Below are 12,428 nucleotides of genomic sequence, written 5' to 3'. Positions count from 1 at the left end.
CCTACTGTAACCTCTGTCCACTTACCCCAGTCTCCCTGATCTGACCTTGGCCGACTGAAAGGGTTATTTGCCCTTTGCCTAGATTCGACCCGTTGCCTAGTGACCACAGACCGTTCTCCTGACCTTTGACCCGAACACTCTGCCCCCCCCCCCCTCCCTTACCTGGTTCATCCCCGCGTTCACGAACAGGAGGCTGGGATCAGCTCGGGGGATCACGGGGGCCGAGCGGACCTCCCGGTGTCGCTGCTTGTCTCTGAAGAAGTGGAGGAAAGAGTCGCGGACGTTGTCGGCACTCGGAGCTGGGCCACCTCCTGGGGCTCTTCCCGCGGCGAAGCTACAAAACCCCTTAGACCGGAGACCCAGCAGCCGCCACACGGTCGCCGCCATCTTTGTTGCTGGCGGAAACCACGAACCAACGATACGGCAAGAGGGTTGAGGGAACACCGGAGGATTCCGCCGGTCCCCTCGTGTGGCGCCATCCAGCGGGGCTACGGCGCCACTGCACCGACTATGCCAAATGCTCCCCACTCCCCCGGATATTGTCTCTTCTGCCCCAACTACCCACCCACGTCCCAGCTCTCGAGGGAATTATCAAGTATTCCCATTACAACTTCTACCGCTGAAATCACTAACCACAGCACACATTGTGAGTAACATTGTTTAGAACTAATTAAGAGAACCCAGGAACTTCAGTGCCTGCAGACCAGCCTTTCTCAACCTTTTTGCCCTGGGGAAACACTTGAAATAATTTTCAGGTCTCAGGGAACCCCTATGTAAAAATTATTATATCTATAGCTCACGGTATGTTAGCTTTATCGGTAAATGGTAGATATAATAATACAAAAATAATTACCAATGCTCTTTTTAGTAGAGAATTAATTTTTAGCCAGCTTTTCTTTAAAAAAACAGTTAAGCTTAGTGTACCTTACGTGAAATTAATCTCTTTCTTTCCCTTTCATAAATTTAAAAACTCATAAGGCAAACGTAATAAATTTCTGTTAAACAACTGGTTTAAGCCAAAATGGGATTTAATTTTTCTAAAGGTAAACTCGATATATTTACTTTAAATAAAGGTTGTAAATTTAATTATATCTATTTACAAAATGAAAATTTATTGGCAATGTTGAATAGTAAAGTTACTAAAAATCAGAAACCAAGGCAATATGAATAAAAATAAATCCTAAGGCACACTTTTATACAAGGCTTTGAAAAGGCATTTTAGAAACATAAAAAATAGGTGCAGGAGTAGGCCATTTGGCCCTTCGAGCCTGCACCGCCATTCAGTATGATCATGGCTGATCATCCAACTCAGAACCCTGTACCTGCTTTCTCTCCATATCCCCTGATCCCTTTAGCCACAAGGGCCGTATCTAACTTCCTCTTAAATATAGCCAATGAACCGGCCTCAACTGTTTCCTGTGGCAGAGAATTCCACAGATTCACCACTCTCTGTGTAAAGAAGTTTTTCCTCATCTCAGTCCTAAAAGGCTTCCCCTTTATCCTTAAACTGTGACCCCTCGTTCTGGACTTCCCCAACATCGGAAACAATCTTCCTGCATCTAGCCTTTAGAATGTTATATGTTTCAATAATATCCTCCCTCAATCTTCTAAATTCCAGTGAGTATAAGCCTAGTCGATCCAGTCTTTCTTCATATGAAAGTCCTGCCATCCCAGGAATCAATCTGGTGAACCTTCTCTGTACTCCCGCTATGGCAAGAATGTCTTTCCTCAGATTAGGGGACCAAAACTGCACACAATATACTAGGAGTGGTCTCACCAAGGCCTTGTACAACTGCAGTAGAACCTCCCTGCTCCTGTACTCAAATCCTTTTGCTATGAATGCCAACATACCATTTGCCTTTTTCACCGCCTGCTGTACCTGCATGCCCACCTTCAATGACTGGTGAACAATGATACCCAGGTCTCATTGCACCTCCCCTTTTCCTAATCGGCCACCGTTCAGATAATAATCTGTTTTCCTGTTCTTGCAACCAAAGTGGATAACCTCACATTTATCCACATTAAATTGCATCTGCCATGAATTTGCCCACTCACCTAACCTATCCAAGTCATCCTGCATCCTCCTCACAGCTAACACCACCGCCCAGCTTCGTATCATCCGGAAACTTGGAGATGCTGCATTTAATTCTGTCGTCTAAATCATTAATATATATTGTAAACAACTGGGGTCCCAGCACTGAGCCTTGCGGTACCCCTCTAGTCACTGCCTGCCATTCTGAGAAGGTTCTGTTTTCTCCCACTCTTTGCTTCCTGTCTGCCAACCAATTCTCTATCCACATCAATACCATACCCCCAAAACCGTGTGCTTTAAGTTTGCACACTAATCTCCTGTGTGGGACCTTGTCAAAAGCCTTTTGAAAATCTAAATATACCACATCCACTGGCTCTCCCCTATCCACTCTGCTAGTTACATCTTCAAAAAATTCTATAAGATTCGTCAGACATGATTTTCCTTTCACAAATCCATGCTGACTTTGTCCGCTCAAATTTAGGCCTAGTATATGAAACCAGTGCTTGTTTCTTGCTCCACAAGTACTCAGTTCTGGGTTGAACTTGAGATGTGCACGCACAGATTTCTCCATTGACTGAAATGAGATGATTTCTATCTTTGCTCTTGATGCTTGTTAAACAAGAAAAAGCTTGCTCACACATGTAAGAAGTTGAAAACTGCAGCAAAACTTTCATTGCTTTCCTATGAATGGCAGGATGCTCTCACAGAAATCCAGAACTTAACCAGGGACAGATCAGTAAAGCTCATCTTGAGTGCATGATCAGACTTCAGCTCACAAAATTCTTTTCTCTTCTCTCCCCTCAAAGTCAAGTTCGCAGGCTGAGCAGAAGATTGAGAGAAAGGTTCCCTCACCCAGTTATCACTTGTGTTAAAAGGGAGGATAAGTACTGTTCAATTTTGTTCTGCAGTTTTTCCAGGTGCTTTTCAATAAGACTTCAGATTTTCTGATACCCTTCCCCACTCTCAAGTCCAAGTAATAGTGGAAATGTTTCAGGATTTCCTGTGCATGATTTTTCCAAATATTCAGTTTCCTTTTAAATCCAAGAATCTTGTTACTCAAAGTCAAACATTATCTCCAGAACCTTGCAGAGAGTTGTTTAACTGGTTCATATGATGAAAAATCTGGCCTACTATTTTCTTGAAGGTACTGCAATTCACCTTTCAGCTCAAATACCCTGTTGAGAACTTTTCCTCTGCTAAGCCACCAGATTTCTGTATGTAGCAGGAGACTGGTGTTCTTTTTGCCCAGGTTTTCACACAGTTAAAAAAAAATATTCTCAAGTAAACTGGTCTTAAAGCTACGAAGTAACTTGCTTCCAAAACCCTTTTACTGTCTGTGACTTTATTTTCAAGAGCTTTAATCTGTCTGTTTTGAGATTCCAATAGTCGTTTAAAATAACCAGCACTTTTACATGTCATATTTTGTAATTTGTAGTTAAATGTCTTTCAATTTTGCTGGAGCCGTTGCTATATTCGTAAGTTGTTTGCCACAGACTTGGCATAATGGAACAGGACAACATGGATCACCAATCATGTAGAACTCATTGACAACTAGCTTTCATTGTAAAGGCAGACTTTTTTGCATCCGTTGTTGGTGTATATGTACATATTCATCCTATATCAACACATGTGACAGTAACAAACCGATAACAAACTCTGAGAAAGTGAAAGCCACAGGTAGGAGAGAAATCTGAAGCTCACGTGCAGTATCTGATCATCAGGGGATCTGATGGAGTGAAGGGAATGGTAGGGACCCTTTTAGCAGCACAGTCGGAGCTGACAGAGTTGAGATGGGAGTCTGCTGGCTGATAATATTAGTTTATTGTTGTCAGGTACAGTGAAGAGCTTGTCTCACACGCTGTTCATACAGATCAAATCTTTGCACAGTGTGTTGAGGTAAAGTAATAAAATAATGAAGAATAAAGTCACTGAGAAAGTGCAGTGCAGTTGAACTATGGTGGAAGAACACAACAAGGTAGATTAGACTGTGAGGTTGAGTCCATTTTATTGAACAAGAAATCCATCGACGAGTCTGATGACAGCGGGACAAAGCTGTCTGTGAGCCTGGTGGTGCGTGCTTTCAGACTTTTGTCTGATACAGAGAGGAGAGGAGAGCCTGTTCAGGGTGAGTGGTTTACTAAGACAGTGAGAGGTACGGAGGGGAGGCTGGTTTCCGGGGTGTGCTGAGCTGTATTTACTTGGCTGTGCAGTTTCCTGCAGTTATGGGCAGAACAGTTGCCATACCAAGCTCACCTGTGTCCAGAGAGGAGACGTTCTGTGGTGAGCTGAGGAGAGTCAGATTTCTTTCGCCTCCTGAGGAAGTGGAGGTGCCAGTGAGATTTCCTGGCTGTGAACGAAGCAGGGCAAGCTTTCGGTGATGTTCACAGCTCGGCACGTGAACCTCACAACCTCAACACTGTTGATAAAGACAGCCTGAAATCAGTGATCAGCTCTTTGGTTGTCAAGACACCATGACAGCCTATCTCCTTCCTGTTATCTGAGATACTCCCACAATGATGTTACCATCTGCAAACCTGTAGGTGGAGATAGAGCAGAGTTTGGCCACACTATCACATGCCTGCAGGGGTCTGAGGACACAATCGTACAGGGTACCAGTCTTGAGAATAATTATGGCAGAAGTCTTGCTGCCTATCTTTACTGACTGTGGCACGTTGGTCAGGAAGTCAGAGTTCGAGTGCCAGCTGACCTATGCCCTGAAATGGACACGGAAACTCGGGAGGAAAGGGAAAAGTCAAAAGGTGGGTGGAAATTTGCAGTGGATGTGATACAATGTCCAAGTCCTGATAGGGAGATACAGCACAGAAACTGGCCCCTCTGTGAATTCCCTTCAAGGCATGCTGACTTTGAAGAAGTTCTACTCCCCTGTCCTGATGCAGGGTCTCAATGCAGAATGTTGACCATCTGCTGTATCACTTCAGCCACTTCCTTCTGCCTTTGAGTCTGTGCCAACTTTCAGCCACTCATTTACACAGATCCTACAGTCAAATTGGCCCACACCATGAGTTTTCCATGAGAGATGGCTACAGTCAGAGTACCAACGTTGACCCATTCAGCCTCTGCACTGGGATTCAGTGCAGTTACAGGAGGAGTTCAGACAAGGTAGTACATCACTTCTGTCTCTTCCAAAAAGACCAAGGTAACATGCCTGAATGACTGACATCTTGTTGCACTCACCTCAATAATAAGCAAATGATTTGAGAGGCTGGTCAAGGACTACATCTGCAGCATGCTATCACCAACACTGGATCCCCTACAATTTACCTACTGACACAACTGATTGACAGATGACGCAATAGCCACTGCTCTACGTACCATCCTTATAGATCTAGAGAAGAAGGATGCTTATGTGAGAATGCTGTTCTTGGACAACAGTTCAGCATTCAACACCATAATTCCATCCAGGCTTGACAGGAAGCTCAGAGACCTCGGCCTTGATCCTGCCTCATGCAGCTGGATCCTGGACTTCCAGTCAGATTGCTGGCAGGTGGTAAGAGTGGGCTCCCTCACCTCCACCCCTCTGACGCTCAACACAGGAGCCCCTCAGGGCTGGGTATTAAGTCCCCTCCCTTACTCCCTGTATACCCATGACTGTGTCGCCACCCACAGCTCTAATCTGCCAATTAAATTTGCCGATGGCACTACATTGATTGGCCTTATCTCAAACAATAACAAGGTGGCCTACAGGGAAGAAGTCATCTCTGACACAGTGGTGTCAAGAAAACAACCTCTCCCTCAATGTCGCAAAAACAAAGGAGCTGGTTGTGGATTACAGGAGGAATGGAGACAGGCTAACCCCTATTGACATCAATGGATCTGGGGTTGAAAGGGTAAACAGCTTAAAGTTCCTCGGCATTCACATCACCGAGGACATCATGGTCTGTACAAAATAGTTGTGTGGTGAAAAAAGCACAACGGCGTCTCGTTCACCTCAGATGCTTGAAGAAATTTGGTGTGTGCCCCAAAATCCTAAGCAGTTTCTACAGGGGCACAATTGAGAGCATCCTGACTGGCTGCATCACTGCCCGGTATGGGAACTGTACTTCCTTCAATCACAGGACTCTGCAGAGAGTGGTGCGGACAGCCCAGCGCATCTGTAGATGTGAACTTCCCACTATTCAGGACGGTTACAGGGACAGGTGTGTAAAAAGGGCCTAAACAGTCACTGGGGATCCAAGTCACCTCAATCACAAACTGTTCCAGTTGCTACCATCCAGGAAACGGTACCACAGCATAAAAGCCAGGGCCAACAGGCTCCGGGACAGCTTCATCCACCAGGCCATCAGACTGATTAACTCACATTGATTTGAGTGTATTTCTATGTTACATTGATTATTCTATTTATTATAAATTACTATGATTGTACATTACACATTTAGATGGAGACATAACGTAAAGATTTTTACTCCTCATGTATATGTTCAGTTCAATTCTAGAGTACTGCAGTCAGTATTCACAATGCGGCCTCCCTTATAGTGGAAAACCACATACTGATGGTGTATTCAATCCACAGTCCCACAGTACTGACCTCCCAGTGTGACACTCCCTCAATACCGACCCTCCCACAATGTGACTCTCCCTTGGTACCGACCCTCCCACAGTGTGACTCTCCCTCCGTACTGACCCTCCCACAGTGTGACTCTCCCTCAGTACTGCACCCCCACAGTGTGACATTCCCTCAGTACCGCTCCTCCCACAGTGTGACTCTCCCTTGGTACCGCCCCTCCCACAGGGAGAAACTCCTTCAGAACTGCTCCTCCCACAGTGTGACTCTCCCTCAGTACCGCCCCTCCCACAGGGAGAAACCCCTTCAGGACTGCTCCTCTGACCATGGGGCTGCTGCTTACAAGTCATTAGGCCCTTACCCCTGCTTTTCTGTTGCATTTGCTGAGAACAGCAACAAAACCAGTCTGGCTCTGAGCTTGTGTCTCCAATGGCCATGTAACCAGCTTGGTGAGGTAAGGTGAGGATGCAACCCAGGAGTGCCAGGGCTCGGAGACAGCCCCCTCCTCTACCACCACATCTCACACTCAACTAGAAATAACTCCCTTCATCTCCTGCACAGTCTGGAATCAGAATCAGGGTTATTATCTGAACCATTAAATATTATCATGATTAAAATCAGGAGTTAAAATCAACATGGAGTTCATTGTCACATGCACAAACACATGTATGTATTGGTGCAATGAGAAATTAGCACAATGTATCAGATGTACAACGTTCATAAAAACATATACATAAATTATATCCTTTTTAACACGAAAGAACATGACTAGAACGGGAAAAAAGCCAATTTTAGTGCAAGGTGTTAAAAGTGCTGCAATATTAAATTCTTGATCAGGATTGTGCTGCTTGGATGGTTATTTACTTTATTTTGAAGAGAAGTAGTTATAGCTTGTGGTGCTGTTGGGCCAGGAGGTTTCGGCCTTAGTTGATCGTTAGCAAAGTTCCTGTGAATGACAGCTGGAGCATTGGGAAGAAACATCGAGAAACCACTGGTAATCCCCTCCAGGTTGTCGTGTTGAGTACAGAATTTATTTAATGCATAAGAACCATTAAGTACAAAATGTTGAGCTCAAAATAATAAAATAACCTATGATTTTGAATTCCGTTTTCAATTTTCACCTCTCTTTCAATGCTCTTTATTTTGCATCAAAGTAGACCGGAACTTGACTGACCCGCGGTGCATTTTATTAAGGATGCACCGTGTGCGGGGCGGAAGGAACCCTTGGGGCCTTAGGGTTCCGGGCTCCTGAGGCGGAAGTGTCCTTTATAAATCCCTCCCCCGGTAGCACAGGCGGAAGTGAAAATGGAGGCGCTTGTATTCATTCTGTCCCTGGTCGATTGTTGCGCCCTAATATTCTTGGCGGTATATTTTGTATCCTCTGAGTGCGGAGGAATGAAGTGAGTGAGGAAGGATGTAAAGGGATAGGGGAAGAAATGAAAGGGGATATAGAGAGGGGGAGTGGGGAGGTGGGACATGGAAGGGGGTAGACGCGGAAGGGGTCTGGAGGAGGGAGGTTGGAGGAGGATATAGGGTGGTGTGGAGGGGTCTGAGGGAGGTTGGAGGGGAGGAGGGTGTGGAGAGGAAGAAGTTGCTGGGGAGAGTTGGGCAAGGAGAGATTGGAGTTAGCTGAATGGTTGGGTGGGGACGAGGGTGGCTATGGAGGTGGTGCTGAGGATAGGGAGGAGGCTGGAAGGGGATGAATGTTGAGGGGCTGTGGGTAAGGGATGGTCTCTGGAGAGAGGAGGGAAGGGTATGTGAAGCAAGGAGTGGAATGAAGGGAGGAAGATATGAGGGTGAGGGAGGTATTAGGATAAGGGGGAAATGAAGAGTGAGTATAATTTATGTGGGATGAGAGCATGGGGAAAATGAATGGCAGCAGAGATGAGGGGTGCTGAGAAGGGCTGGGAGCCAAGCTACATGGGCTCTGGGTTTTCCTGAGCAGAGTTCAGATTATAACCCTGTCAGATCTGGAATGTGATTACATAAACGCCAGAGCTTGTTGCTCTAAACTAAACAAGGTGAGTAATCTCTGGAAACTGGGGTTGGTGCAATCTCTGTCCCTGCCTCTTTAGTCCTGTCTGACACCCTCCCACATCTAGTTTCCCTGCAGTTCCCTTCTTGAAGATCAATGTAAGGCCTGTCTAGTTTGCAGCCTAGATGTGAAGAATGAATTTTCCAGTATCAGGGAACCCTTATCTCTTGTGATTATTTCCCTCCACCCGCACAACCCTTCATCAGATATGCTTGTGCTCTTGTCAGTTTTGTAACCTTCCCCACCACATCAACCACTTTCCATCTCCCTTCTGGCTGTGCCCACCTATCACCCATGCATTTCATCCTTTAGCTTCCAGCAGCTGTCTCCTCCTTCACTCTCCCTAACTCCCACCTGCTTCCTTCAGCTAGCCATTCATCATCCTTCACTCCCCCTCCTGGCCTGGCTCAGCTCTTTACCATCTCTGCCCCCGGTCCTGATACAAGATTTTGATCCCAAGAATCAACAATCACTCACCACCGCCCCCCCCCCCCCCCCCACCGGTGCTGCTCGACCTTATGAGGTTCTTCAGTAGATTCTTTGTTGCTTTTGATTCCTGTATCTGCTTTTTCTTGTCTCTATTTAGCACAATAGCCTGCTTTCTGTCTTTTAGCTAGTTCTTAATCCATGGTAATTGCATGTCTTGAAGTTTGATAAATGTCTTTGATGTGGGACTTCATCATAAACCCTATGAAAATCCAGGTTGGGAATTTCCACCAAATTCGTCATGTCCATATTTACTCAATGGCCACTTTATTAGGTACAGGAATGGAATCTGGTGTGGTCTTTTGCTATAGCCTATCCACTTTAATGTTTGACATTTTGTGTGTTCAGAGATGCTCTTTTGCACATCACTTTTGTAATTTGTGGCTATGAGTTGCCTGTCAGCTTGGTCATTCTCTGACCTCTCTGATTAACAAGGCATTTTCACCCACAGACCTGCTGCTCACTATGTTTTTTTGCTTTTCACCCCGTTCTCTGTAAACTCTAGAGACTGTTGTGCATGAAAATCCTAGGAGATAAGTAGTTTCTAAGGTACTCAAACCGTCCTGTCTGACACCAACAATCATTTCATGGTCAGTCACTTACATCACATTTCTTCCCCATTTTGATGTCTGGTCTGAACAACTGAATCTCTTGACCGTGCCCATGTGGTTTTATGCATTGAGTAGCTGCCACATGATTGGCTGATAAGCTATTTGCATTAATGAACCTAATAAAGTGGCCACTGGGTGTAATCTGTAACAAATCCACCTTGGCCTTCTCTTTCCCCCCCACCCGCACACAAGCATTTAGTAATGACTGGTTGTGAGGATGATGAGGTGGACGGACCTCTGGTTGTACAGAAGGTTACCATGAATTTAATCCCCTGGTCATTTGGGGTGGGTTAGAATCATACACCGTGGAAATGGGCCTTTTGGCCCACTCTGATTTAGATTCCTCTCTAAGCAAGTCCTATCTGCCTAAGTTCCCTCTAAACCTTTCCAATCCAAGTAAATATTGATAAATGTATTTGCTTCAACAACTCTTTGGCAGCTCATTCCAGATACTGACTTGTCTCTGGGTGAAAATGTTATCCATCAAGTTTCTATTTAATCTCTCCCCTCTCATCCTATGCCCTCAAGTTTTTGATTCCCCGTACCTGTGGTAAAAGACTGTGTGCATTCCCCTATCTGTATCCCTCAATTTTATTCACCTCTACAAGATCACCCCTCATTCTCCTATGCTAAGCTCCAATGAGAAAGGTCTGAGCCTCTCCCCACAACTCAGTTCAGACAACACCCTTGTGCTCTTTCCAGGATAACAGCAATTTTCCTATAAGCAGGCTGATCTAAATCAAACAATACTCTAAAGACTTGTACAACTACAACATGGCCTCCCCAACTTCTTTACTCAGTGCCCTGATTGATGAAGGTTAGCATGCAATAAGCCTTCTTCGCCACCAGCACATGGTATCTGTGGACCTATTATCAACTATTGCTCCCTCTCACTGGTTGTACAAGCCCATTGGGGAAGGACAGGTTAGGAGGCTAGAGGAGGGGCAGGGTGTGGGTATTAGGATCTTCCCCCACTGCTCAGCAAGACTGCACACCCGCTGATGAGGTTGCTAACTGCCTCCCAGCAGCCTGCTGTGGTTGGGGCTGGGCAGGGGTGTCAGCGGTCCTGACCATGGTCCTGACTCTTCTCTCCACAGTGGGTGTTACCAGAACTGATTGGCCACAGTGCTGTCACGATGTTGATGCTGATCTCGATGCACTGGTTTATCCTGCTGCTCAACCTACCCATTGCTGCCTGGAACTTCTACAGGTCAGTTGGCATCGTGAAGTGGATGGATCTAATGGCAAGGTTGGTGGGAGGGTGGGCTTCCTCGCACATCTGGTGCAGAGGTTGTGGCTTAGGACAGGTGCGAACCCATGTCTAAGTTCATGGGTCAGAGCACTGATTGTTGTTCTTTGTCGCACTGAGCTTAGGCACGATGAGTGCAGTCTGCTGAGGCTGATTTGTTCTCTGACTCTCCCACAGGTACTTGTCTGTCCCCTCTGGAAATGTGGGGGTCTTTGACCCAACTGAGATACACAATCGAGGCCTACTCAAGACTCACATGAAGGAAGCCATGATCAAACTCGGCTTCCACCTGCTCTGTTTTTTCATTTACCTGTACAGGTGAGCAGAGCACAGCTTTCAGGGTGGGGTAAGGGAGCATTATGAAACCCTCAAGTGGGGAATGGAGCAAGATTCTGTCCTAAGTTCCAGGGAGGAAGGAGCTCCGCTAGGCTTGGGTGAGAATAGATTATTCATGCCTGGGAAGGGGAAGGATTTTTATTGGCCCTAAACTGGAGGTGGTTTATATTGGGTGAAAAGGGAGGTGGTGAGTGAGTTGGAGGGGTAGAGGCCAGATAGGAGATTTTTGTGGGTTACAGTAGTCACGAGGGTAATAAGGATGTGTGAGCGATGGTGGGGACAGAAAAGGGACCAGGAACCAAGGGGCGATCCTATATGCAGAAAGGGATTAATAGGGCATCGTATTACTTTAAATCAGACAGAGGGAGTTTTGGCTAAGGGAAGTATGGTAGTTATGTCTGAATGACTCTATCCCACACCAAATCCCATCTCTTCCTTCAACAGTATGATCCTGGCGTTGATCAATGACTGAGTGCCTTGACAGAGGGTGTGGATAGTCACAAGTTTCAAGTTCAGGATCCGGGACCGGGCTCTCACTTTAACTGGAAGTTGGAGGTTGCATCATATGCAGTTTATATTTTGGACCCGACTGAAATGTGTGTTGAGATTATCTTTTTTTAAATAAAGTTAGTTTAAATGTATGACTTTGACTGTTTGGTGTCTGCAGTTTGTAGTGGCCCTCAGTACCAACCGTGGTGCTGACTTGCAGCCAGAGTTGGTACTACTCTGGTAGGGACAGCTGAGATCAAGTCCCTTCTGGCCGCTACCTAGATCATTCAGTAAGGTCACGTTCAAAGAGAATGTTATGCCTCAGTTCCATTTCCCTACTCAGTTACCCTTCATTTTATCCACACGATACAATGGTTTTCTGGAAGTAGAAGATTCCTTTTGAGAGAGATAGCACCTCTTAACTTGGCATTAAAAACTGACATGTTTTTGTAGTACAATGAGTCCTGGTCTAGTTTTTCCAGCAGGTCCAAACTCCCTCAATCTATATTTCAGGAAGATCACTTCTTGTTCTTCCAGTCTACTTAATCTTCCTTCAAATGACACTCCCATTAAAGTTCTTTCTGAAGCAACACACAAAGTAGCTGAAGGTACTCAGCAGCATCTGTGGATGGTCATTGACGTCATGTTGAGATCCTTCATCAGGTCTG

The 12,428-nt window shown here is 45.7% G+C and overlaps 2 protein-coding genes across 7 annotated transcripts in view; one reads left to right on the top strand and one right to left on the bottom strand.

Moving 5' to 3' along the window:
- The window catches only part of aars2 (alanyl-tRNA synthetase 2, mitochondrial (putative)), a 91,070-nt gene extending 90,633 nt beyond the window's left edge, over positions 1 to 437 (bottom strand). For 2 of the 4 annotated variants that reach the window (XM_059982570.1, XM_059982573.1), the window contains exon 1: positions 163 to 437. In XM_059982570.1, coding sequence (XP_059838553.1) covers positions 163 to 387 — 225 coding nt within the window. In that variant the 5' untranslated portion in view covers positions 388 to 437. The remainder of the gene's footprint in view (positions 1 to 162) is intronic. The other 2 variants (XM_059982568.1, XM_059982574.1) reach the window with 1 other exon arrangement.
- On the top strand, positions 411 to 11,912 carry cnih4 (cornichon family AMPA receptor auxiliary protein 4). Of its 3 annotated transcripts, XM_059982577.1 has the most exons (5): positions 7,790 to 7,928; positions 8,507 to 8,575; positions 10,784 to 10,896; positions 11,113 to 11,253; positions 11,716 to 11,912. In XM_059982577.1, the coding sequence occupies exons 1-5, from the start codon at positions 7,860 to 7,862 to the stop codon at positions 11,741 to 11,743; spliced, it is 420 nt and encodes a 139-aa protein (XP_059838560.1). In that variant the 5' UTR covers positions 7,790 to 7,859; the 3' UTR covers positions 11,744 to 11,912. The 3 variants fall into 3 exon arrangements, with proteins under 3 accessions (XP_059838561.1, XP_059838560.1, XP_059838563.1); XM_059982578.1 differs by lacking the exons at positions 7,790 to 7,928; positions 8,507 to 8,575 and adding an exon at positions 411 to 646; XM_059982580.1 differs by lacking the exon at positions 8,507 to 8,575 and having other exon boundaries at positions 7,849 to 7,954.
- The last annotated feature ends 516 nt before the right edge of the window (positions 11,913 to 12,428 follow it).

Source organism: Hypanus sabinus, chromosome 10 (assembly GCF_030144855.1).
Source record: "Hypanus sabinus isolate sHypSab1 chromosome 10, sHypSab1.hap1, whole genome shotgun sequence".
NCBI lineage: Eukaryota > Metazoa > Chordata > Chondrichthyes > Myliobatiformes > Dasyatidae > Hypanus > Hypanus sabinus.
The sequence above is the reverse complement of the archived record's forward strand: the minus strand, read 5'-3'. Positions and strand labels throughout refer to the sequence as shown.

Bases quoted from the DNA above. Each gene is read 5' to 3' on its own strand.
- cnih4 (XM_059982577.1), top strand. From the start codon at position 7,860: ATGGAGGCGCTTGTATTCATTCTGTCCCTGGTCGATTGTTGCGCCCTA. The intron at 7,929-8,506 runs GTATCCTCTGAG...AGCAGAGTTCAG, and splicing joins TATTCTTGGCGGTATATTTT to ATTATAACCCTGTCAGATCT. The intron at 11,254-11,715 runs GTGAGCAGAGCA...TTCCTTCAACAG, and splicing joins TTTTTCATTTACCTGTACAG to TATGATCCTGGCGTTGATCA.